The sequence below is a fragment of the Epinephelus fuscoguttatus genome, linkage group LG1 (assembly GCF_011397635.1).
Source record: "Epinephelus fuscoguttatus linkage group LG1, E.fuscoguttatus.final_Chr_v1".
NCBI classification, from domain to species: domain Eukaryota; kingdom Metazoa; phylum Chordata; class Actinopteri; order Perciformes; family Serranidae; genus Epinephelus; species Epinephelus fuscoguttatus.
The window spans coordinates 49,430,420-49,440,542 of record NC_064752.1 but is presented as its reverse complement, the minus strand read 5'-3'; the positions used below and the strand labels follow the sequence as shown (position 1 = coordinate 49,440,542).

The 10,123-nt window shown below is 38.1% G+C and overlaps 1 protein-coding gene across 3 annotated transcripts in view; it reads right to left on the bottom strand.

Moving 5' to 3' along the window:
• Positions 1-5,262: 5,262 nt before the first annotated feature.
• The window catches only part of epha8 (eph receptor A8), a 391,056-nt gene continuing 386,195 nt past the window's right edge, over positions 5,263-10,123 (bottom strand). For all 3 annotated transcript variants that reach the window (XM_049570869.1, XM_049570874.1, XM_049570881.1), the window contains one exon: positions 5,263-10,005. In XM_049570869.1, the coding sequence (XP_049426826.1) occupies positions 9,891-10,005 (115 nt within the window). In that variant the 3' untranslated portion in view covers positions 5,263-9,890. The remainder of the gene's footprint in view (positions 10,006-10,123) is intronic.

Below are 10,123 nucleotides of genomic sequence, written 5' to 3'. Positions count from 1 at the left end.
ATTAAAAACTATTTAATTAAATGAATAATTTCTTATTGGGTGGCACGGTGGTGTGGTGGTTAGCACTCTCGCCTCACAGCAAGAGGGTTCCCGGTTCGATCCCAGGTGTGGGAGCCCTTCTGTGCGGAGTTTGCATGTTCTCCCCGTGTCAGCGTGGGTTCTCTCCGGGCACTCCGGCTTCCTCCCACAGTCCAAAGACATGCAGATTGGGGACTAGGTTAATTGATAACTCTAAATTGTCCATAGGTGTGAATGTGAGCATGAATGGTTGTCTGTCTCTGTCAGCCCTTTGATAGTCTGGCGACCTGTCCAGGGTGTACCCTGCCTCTTGCCCAATGTCAGCTGGGATAGGCTCCAGCCCCCCCGCAACCCTCAAGAGGATGAAGCGGTTAGAAGATGGATGGATGGATGGATGATGTCAAGTCTCTATGTGATCACTTGACAAGACAATATGATACAGTAGCTAGTTTAGGTGCAAAATCTGTTAAGACTGACAAGCTGAGTACATCTGCATGTCCAGCGAGCAGTCATGCCTTTTTAACAGAAAGTGGCAGTAAAAAAAGATAAGAGAGAGACGAACAGGAGGAAAAAGTAGCAAAGCTCCCACATTTAGATTCTTTTGGCTTTTGTATAAACAGTTGGCAGTGGTGTGTGTGCGTGCCTTATATCTAGTAACTAGTGTGCACTAGGGCCCATCAATGTAGTGTGCACTGGGGCTTGTGGTAACTACCTTATGACACTGGACACAATGTTGGCATTTTCGATCAGTATTCTAACAGGTTACCTGCTAATGTACTGGGAAGTAAAATTAACATTTCTTGCATTACCCAATTTGTTTGGCCACTTACAAGCAGAGAAACTCCACACAAAGCTATATAAAAACTTAGGACACATTATCACCTCACAAAGTTGTTTGGCTAATATGTTAGCATGCAATTCTCAACATATTCATTATCCAGCACACATGAAGCAACGTAAGTATTCAGTTGGAGTTGTGTTTCTGCCCACCTCACAAATGTTGAAGCCCAGACACACCAAACCAACATCAAAGAACTAGTGGCAACCACAGCCAACCCCTGTGTCATTTCACTTAACCATGTCTTGGCCAAGAAACTGCACATGAACACACTGCAAAGACTTCAGACAATGGCCAACCAGCACATACGTTCTGCTCTATACCTGCAGGCAGCCAGTTAGCACATTAACAATGCAATCTAGTGTTGAGAGAACTTAGCATATTTACCATGTGCCAGTAAACAATAACACTTTTGTTTCTCTTCCTGTGTGCTTAGGTGAACTGCCAATCAAATTGATTTAATTCATCGATGGGCTCCGCGATTGCTGATTCAACATGCTGGATCAGCCAAAAAAAAAAAAAAAAAAAAAAAAATTCAACAGGGGCCAACAATGGGGAAAGATGCAGGACACACTGCTACCAACTTGGGTGACAGATGCTCACTGATAGCCCAACACTGACTGTCGGCCCACTGTCGGCTTGGTGTGGGCCTTTAGTTCAAAAGACTATTTTGGGGGAAAAAATGTCAGCTTGTTTGCAGCTATATATTAAACTCTCTGTTCTGGCTAGTTGCTTTTTCCTGAAATCAGCTGCCTGCTATGGGGTGCCGTTTGTAAAGTGTCTCACGCTGAAAATAACATCAACATTTTGCCACATTTAGCTTCAAACAATGTTTAAAAAAGTATTGTGATTTTTTTAACGTCACCTTTTACCACATTTACAGCAATATTTGTTAACTTAGAAATATATTAAATAGTTAAATCTAAATATTAAATGTGGCACCTAAATGTTAAATGTTAAATCTAAATATTAAATCTAAATCTAAATGCTAAATCTAAATCTAAATATTAAATCTAAATGCTAAATATAAATATAAATGTTAAATCCAAATATTAAATCTAAATCTAAATCTAAATGTTAAATCTAAATGTTTTGGGTGAAACTAAATATTTAGCTAATATGCAAATTCACACTGCCGGTCACCGGAAGTACCAAAATAAAAGCTTGAGATGGTCAGACTGTTTATAGAATCAAATAACGAATTAAAACCAACTTATCGGGGGAAATGGACACTTGAACATACATTAGCGTGATAATAACTACCTAAAATAACAACAAAACGTGTTTGGAGAAATTTTATTTGATGTGTACTTTGAGCTGTTAGTGTCCCTTCGGAGGTAATCACCTTGTTGTTTACAAATACTTCCGGGTAGAAAACCAGCGGAGTTTAGCAACATATATATATGCACATCTCACGTTTTTCACGTCACTGTATCACCGTTGAGACTAATCTGGTGTTTGTAAAGCCTATAAACACTATGACTGAACAAACATTACTATCACGGGCTGAAATTAATAACATGGTTATCGTAGATTAGCGGGGCTAACTGTTAGCTGTTAGCCCCGTTAGCAGTGTCTGTAATGACTCACTAACTCTAAACGGTCCGTGAAGAAAATATTTTTTTCCAGCGGATGTCTTAGTTACAACATGATTGAGCTAACTGGAGTAGTTTAATGCCGTATCCGACAATGGGAGACATTTAACAGATGACGTCCTGATAGCTTTGCTGCTGCTGCGGCCACTGGTGCTTTCTAGACATCGTGATTTCCCAAAACTGAATAAATACCACACATGGCAACACAAAACTGCTTTGCTAGCTCAATCATGTTGTAACTAAGACATCCGCTGGAAAAAAATATTTTTTTCACGGACCGTTTAAGAGTTAATGAGTCATTACAGACACTGCTAACGGGGCTAAGAACTGATGGTTGTTAGCTTAGCTTAGGTTGTTAATCCCTCCGAAGGGACACTAACAGCTCAAAGTACACGTCAAACACGTTTCTTGTTATTTTAGGTAGTTATTATCACGCTAATGTATGTTCAAGTGTCCATTTCCCCCGATAAGTTGGTTTTAATTCGTTATTTGATTCTATAAACAGTCTGACCATCTCGAGCTTTTATTTTGGTACTTCCAGTGACCGGCAGTGTGAATTTGCATATTAGCTAAATATTTAGTTTCACCCAAAACATTTAGATTTAACATTTAGATTTAGATTTAGATTTAATATTTAGATTTAACATTTAGATTTATATTTAGCATTTAGATTTAACATTTAGATTTAGATTTACTATTTAGATTTAGATTTAGCATTTAGATTTAGATTTAACATTTAGATTTAGATTTAGATTTAGCATTTAGATTTAGATTTAATATTTAGATTTAACATTTAACATTTAGGTGCCACATTTAATATTTAGATTTAACTATTTAATATATTTCTAAGTTAACAAATATTGCTGTAAATGTGGTAAAAGGTGACGTTAAAAAAATCACAATACTTTTTTAAACATTGTTTGAAGCTAAATGTGGCAAAATGTTGATGTTATTTTCAGCGTGAGACACTTTACAAACGGCACCCCATAGCCTGCAGTGTTGATTAGGTATTTTGCAAAGCAGTAAAATGAAGAGCTACTCACCATCTGCCATTGGGCCGCTGGTTGCGGTTGGCATTCTCCCGTTCTTCCGCTATCTGCAAGTTACTATTTCTAAATCCCCTTTGTTGTTCCCTTTGCAAACAACAACCTCTGAACTAACAACTGACACACTAAAAATGGCACATTTGATGGAGATTTGGATCGTGCAATGCGTCATGTCTGATTTGTTCTTTTGGTGAACTCTTGTTAAGATCTACAATGAATAAAACAACTTGTAAATGCAACTCGGAAAAGCCGAGACTCCGTCTCACAAGACTCTCATACCTGATGATGATCTGTTTGTGACAACGATAGGAGTTTATGTGCCGCATTTATTAACTGTGGCAGTGGCATGCTCCAGTGACAGTGACTTCACTAATGCACTGATCAGTTACACTTTACACAAGCCTCTGTGATATTGTCCTAATAATGTTCTGCTGGAGGCACATACAGCCAGCAAATCATCTGAGGTTTTAGTGGGCCCAGTGAATTCCTCTAGAGCTAAAGTATAGTCAGGCTTTCACCTATAGGGCACCAACTGTGTAGCCTGGTAAGACCATCCTGATGACGTGAGCTCAACATTTGGTTTCGCCCCTGTATCAGTCTAGATTCAGTGCTGCCATAACACTTTCGGGGGTGGGAGTACTCATCTTAACAGACAAACTCCTTCAGCCAATCAGCATAACAAAACATCAGGGAACATCTTCGTCATCACCAGTGGAACTAATTGATAAATCAAGCTTTTGCCAAACACTGAAAACATCTTTTTCTCTGAGAAACTTAGCAATTCATACTGTTGTTATTGTTTAATTGTTGTAATTGACTCTTTTTCTGCAGTAATTTCACTTATTGCTGTGTTTACTAACAATAGAGTTAGCACTTGTTGCTTCAGGAGTATAGAAATCAACTTAGTTTTGTAATTAGTAATGTAGTTATCAGGAGATTACTAGAATATTTTTGCAAGCTGCGGCCTGTATTTTTTGTCATTAACAACAACACGGTCCCTGATTGGATTTTCATTTCTGGATAGTGTTCGTGGCAGCAGTGAGTCCAGACTGATACAGAGAGCGAAACAGAATGTTGAGCTCATTTCACCACCATGGTCTTATCAGGGAACCAATTTCAAAATTATGTTTGTCTTTTTTATCACGAAAGGTTGAATAACATACTGACATATGGCTGTTCATGTTTTTTTGTGGTGTGTTTATTTTGCCGGGCCATTTTAATCAAAGTGCCTGCCTACCCATGTGCAAATGTACTACCAAAACAAGTTCACCCTGGCACTATTTAGCAAGAGCACCATAGCTGCATCCTTTTCTTAGACCCGCCCAAGACAACTGTGATTGGTTTAAAGGAACACAAACAAGCCAGTGCCTTTTTTTTCCAATATAACAAGAAGATAATCCTGATTCCAGACCTTTGTCTTGTGCTGACACATCACTGTGGAAAGAGGTCTGGATATGCAAGTCTAGGTCAGCAAACAAGCAAACAGAATTATCGTTTTGTTTGCGTTCAAATACTACAGCCCCCATGAGGTCTAGAGTGTGCAAACAATAAGAAGCAAAAGCATATTAAAGTGAAATGAGCCCTCTGTTGTTTTAGAAATAGCCGGAAAATTAATGTTGCAGTCACACACAGACAAACGTTCCTTTATTGTGTATTTATGGACAGTTTGCACATTTATGATTTATCATTAGCAACAAGGATCATTCATCAACTGTAATAAAACCTCTCAGAGTTGTATTATTTGGAAAAAATGAGCATGAATAAATAATGAAATGTGAATAAATTGTTTTCTTTTTTCTTCCTTCCAGTGACTGAACTTGCTGTATACATTATAAATCTAACAAAAACATATCCTAACTTTATAAAATATGGGATTTCAGTTCAAGTCCTGTGTCTTCAAAAGCATCCCGAAGGAAACAGAAATCTTTTGAACCCAGTAGTGAAATGCCACTATAATACATATTCAAGAAATATCATGAGGTTCTTCTCTAATAAAAACTGACATCAATCATCTAGAGGAAGACCTACCGAGGTGCACGAGAAAAAGACATTCTCTTGATGGCACAGAGGGGCGTATAAATTAGGGCTGATTATGTACTTTTGAGAGTGTTCAGATATAAACATTCTACTTACATGTCACTTTGTCATCAACACTGAGGCAAACAGTGCTATCACATTTAATCAGAAGTAACACTTTATTTTACAGTCTGTGTGGTTTATGTGAACTATATTTCCCACATTCACAAATAATGTGTTCAGATATGATCCCTGGGGTACAGAATTATTGCACTAAACAGAGCTGGTACTAACAGAATGCCCACTAAATTAAACAGGCTACTGTCCCATTTTGTTCATAAAAGAGAATAAGAGGGCCCAGCAAAATATTACCCCAAAGATGCTAAAACAACAACTTGGGTGTAGTAAACAATCCACCCTACATTATGTCTAATTTTGGTTGAAAGCTAAAAGATGTACAGTATATTTATATTGGGCTAATATCTTGGGAATTTTAAGGATTAGCATATAAGGGAAATTGTAAGGGAATATAAAAATGCTGTACACAATTTTGAAGGTTTGGCAGTCATGGGCTACTTTAGAGTAAGTTTTAATATAAATTCATGGACCAGTGTCAAATTTTAACAACTGTCAAACAACTGATAAAGCCAACATTACATCCAGCCTGCAGGCCTTCAACCGTCACTATAAACAGGAGCTAATTAACACTGAAACAGAACTGACCCATTGCTAAGCGCTGCCCCTCAGATACAGACTGGCAAATCATAGCGTAGCATCGGCCAGCTCCGACAAGAGTCTGACAGCAACACGGCTGTGCTCCATAGGCTCTCATGCAATCATCTCAGATTTCCTTCCTTTTCAGGCTGGTTTTGTGGCTTTCGAACTAAACATTGTGCTTGGAGCATGTCATGTTTTAATGATATTCATTACCTGGAGAGGTTTGAAGGAGATAAGCATTCCTTCCCTGTTCCAAAACACAAATCAAATCCTGGGAAGTGAAACTTTATGATTAGCTAGTTGCCAGCCAGCTACCTAAGTTATAGCCTTTTGAATGTATACACATGCTACTTTTGCTTTTTTGTAATCATAACAGTGAATAAAGACCTACCCTGCTCTACAGGAACCAGTGAGGAGAAACAGAAATACTTTGCTGATATTCAACCAGCTGTGTGTCATTGCAGTGTGTGCAGATGAACCATGTTTGGCTTCCCCTGGAGCTCCCTGGCCTCCACTGGCTGAAGTCCAGGTGCTGGCAGGGTTTGGGGGGGGACAGGCACCATTCATCTGCACACAATTAGATGACACACAGCCAGTTGAATATCGGCAAAGATTCCCTTTATATTCATTCTCTTCTGTCTTGATCACCAATGATGTGGTGGTTCACTTTTGCACTGTGATCTGCAGCCTATAGTTAAGCTTTAGCTTCTAACTATGTTTATCTTTTTAACCTGTTATCACTGCTGAGTGAGTTTGACATCCTGGATATGTCCTTTAGATGCATATTGTACGCCCCTCTGTCTGCTTCTTTTGCATTACTTTTTGAAAAAATGTGATGACATTTCTTCAGGGAGCGCAGTTAGTTACAGTATGAGCTCCATCTTAACCCCAGCAGCTTGACGGATAATCACAAATGGGTGGGGTTTAACTAAAGGTCAGTTCAGCAGACTGATATTGTGTGCTACCTTCTCTTACTGATAAGTCTTTCACAAACACATCTGACTGAGTTTACATTTTGACATTTTAGCAGCAGTTGGATAACAAATCAATATGTGCTTAGCTAATTAGCACCCTTCTTGCTTACACACTAGATATTATAGTAGCAGCTAGAGTTAGCATCTAGTTGTCAGTTAGCATTAATCATGGAAAAAGCAAAAATAAACAGATGTTTCTTTTGGCCATCATTTATTTTAAAAACATGGTCAATATATAGGATTTTACAAATGCATTTTTAAATTTTTGTTTTAGCAGTTTTAAGTAGGCTACTATCGACCAAATAACTGTGACACTGCGCTAACAACAATAATCACATCTGGGTAGACAACTGGCAATTCATTTTAATCGCAGAGATATGTAAAATCAGCAGACTTGTTGATTGTACTCATTGTCAGCCATAATTGTAACATTTAAAGATATATAAGATATAAGATATATTTAAAGATATATAAAGATATATAGTTAAACACGATGGTCTGACCTATCTGACATTTCTGCTGTGCTTACCTACTTCGTTGTTTTGCCAGCGTCTTTGATTAACCAAATCTACCAGCAGGGAAGCTAAGCAATGTACTACTGTGGACAGGGCTGCAGCAAAAACTTATTTCAGCCAAAATTAAATAAATAAAAAATCAATATCAGCGTAAGTGTACACTATATTTTAGTATTTGCTCCACTTTACCTTACCACACTAACCAACCAAGTAGACAAGCAACTCAGTTTTCAGCTATGTAAAATTACTTTTTGTGAATGGAGTCCGATGGCTTCTGTTCACTGTTGGAAAAAACTGTCTGACGGAAAGGTAAAGCAGTGACAATATCCTAAATATGATGTACACTTAAATTGATATTGATATTGATTTTTTGGGGGGCTTTTTTACGTGGCGAAAAACAACTAATTCAGGCTGTGTCTGCTTAGCACTGTTTGACTTTTTGTATATGACACAAGGGTTTTCTACCTGGAAGTTATTGTAAATAAACATTGTGATTCAGTCTATATTTGAAGCAGGTAAACAACAGAACTTGCAGAGTTTGACAAAATAATCTAATTATCTTACCAGAGAGTCTGTTTACTAGCTGTTTCTGTATTTTCTTGGATTTCGACCACATCTCATGTTCTTGAGCAAACTGAAGTTTGCTCTGTTGTCATGGAACTTTGGTCACATACTAACAAGAAGTCCTATGCAGTGGTGTAGTGGAGGGTATATGCAGGTATATGGGGCATACCCATTTTTTGTCAGTTTAAAATATATCCATCTATCAGCCATAAAGCCAGTGGAATATTTAGGACAGTATAGCCACTTACTCCTCGGTTACCTACCGATCTGCCTAGTGGTACATCCACCTCATCAACTAACACTACACCACTGGTCCTATGTATATGCGAAGTGGTAGTAAGTGGACCTTTAGTTAAGATTAAATTATCAAACTCCTGTTCCCAAGTTTAAGAATAAAGCTTCACACTCAGAACTGAATTTGAAATATAGTTGCTAAAGATTCAAACCTGATTTGAAATGGATTTTAATTAAAAGCGCATTTGGATAAATTTTAAAGTAAAAGTTAAAAGAAAAATATCCAAACATATACTGAAAATGCATCAGATGTAGTGTTTACCACAACATGTGAAATGGCCAATATTATGTTGTGTGCATATTTAAACAAATATTGCACGTAATTTAAATATATTTCAGTTTATTATCACAGAAGAAAGTTTGGAAAGAAATCTCATGATGGAGCAACTTACTTCACTAATGAATGTTAAATATCCCCTTTTCTCTGTGGGTTTTACACTGTATAGTAACTCATCATTTATGTAATATTTTACATAAATATTATAGCAAATTCTTCAATAGACCAACATTGTGACTCCAGTTGTGGCTGACAGGAGATTTGTGACACAACTTTAATGCCTCTACAACACAGAGAGATTGTAGAATAAAGTGCACTGTAACTGAATCATACATGTCTTCCAAGTACAGTAGTTGTGCGCTGCGTAGCTTCAAACTGGGCAGAGGGCTCTAGGGCTCTCCTGGGGTCATTCATCAAGGTTAGACGACGGACAAATGTGCCTGTTGTTGGTATTAATAGCCTGGGGTGAAATAGGTCTTCTCCACCGTGGAGACGATCTGGCAACTTGGGTGAGCACTATTTCACTTTTCTCCACTTGTTCTGTGTCGAGCCTCATTCTGGGCCTCATTCTCAACAAGGTGTTACTGCAGGAAAGGCAGCGAGTGTCATCTGAAAACAGCCCCCGTCCTAACCCCCACATCTACATCACTCCTATTGCCCGCTTCAGTAAATCATATTTTTCTGATAAATTCATGATTGATAAATTATCTTCTCTTATTAGATAATAAAATTAAAATCGTTTGTGGTAATTAAGGCAGTCCTTTCATTTATAAACAAGACATTTAAACTCAGAAAATGCAATCGGATAGGAAAAAAATGAAAGGTTGGACATGTCCAAAAGAAGTCATATTTACTTGCTCCATAGTTAAAACCTTTCACATTTTGTTCTTCAGTCTCTTAAGGAAAAAGTCATGTAAAGATCCCACGTATCTTCTTCTTCCATTTAGCAAATCACCTTGAATCCCACAGAGTCCCTCTAGACCTTGTAGAAGTCTGGGTTTCTAGATTTCAGCGGAGCGAAACCTCAGTGTTATAATTATACGTGCACAGATGGCACACTCTTGTTGAGGACCTGTGCCCTCATCAGCTGGACGCTGGTCATGATCTTCTTCTGGTGGCCCATCAGCGTCACCCCAAGCCTCTGGATGTCCCTACATGTTACACACACACAGATAGAAACACAAAACTAGAATTACTCCTTGCAGTTGTATGCCTCTGCGCACCAGTCAAGTTGTACTTTTAGTTAACATCTGTGTCTGTGAAAACATT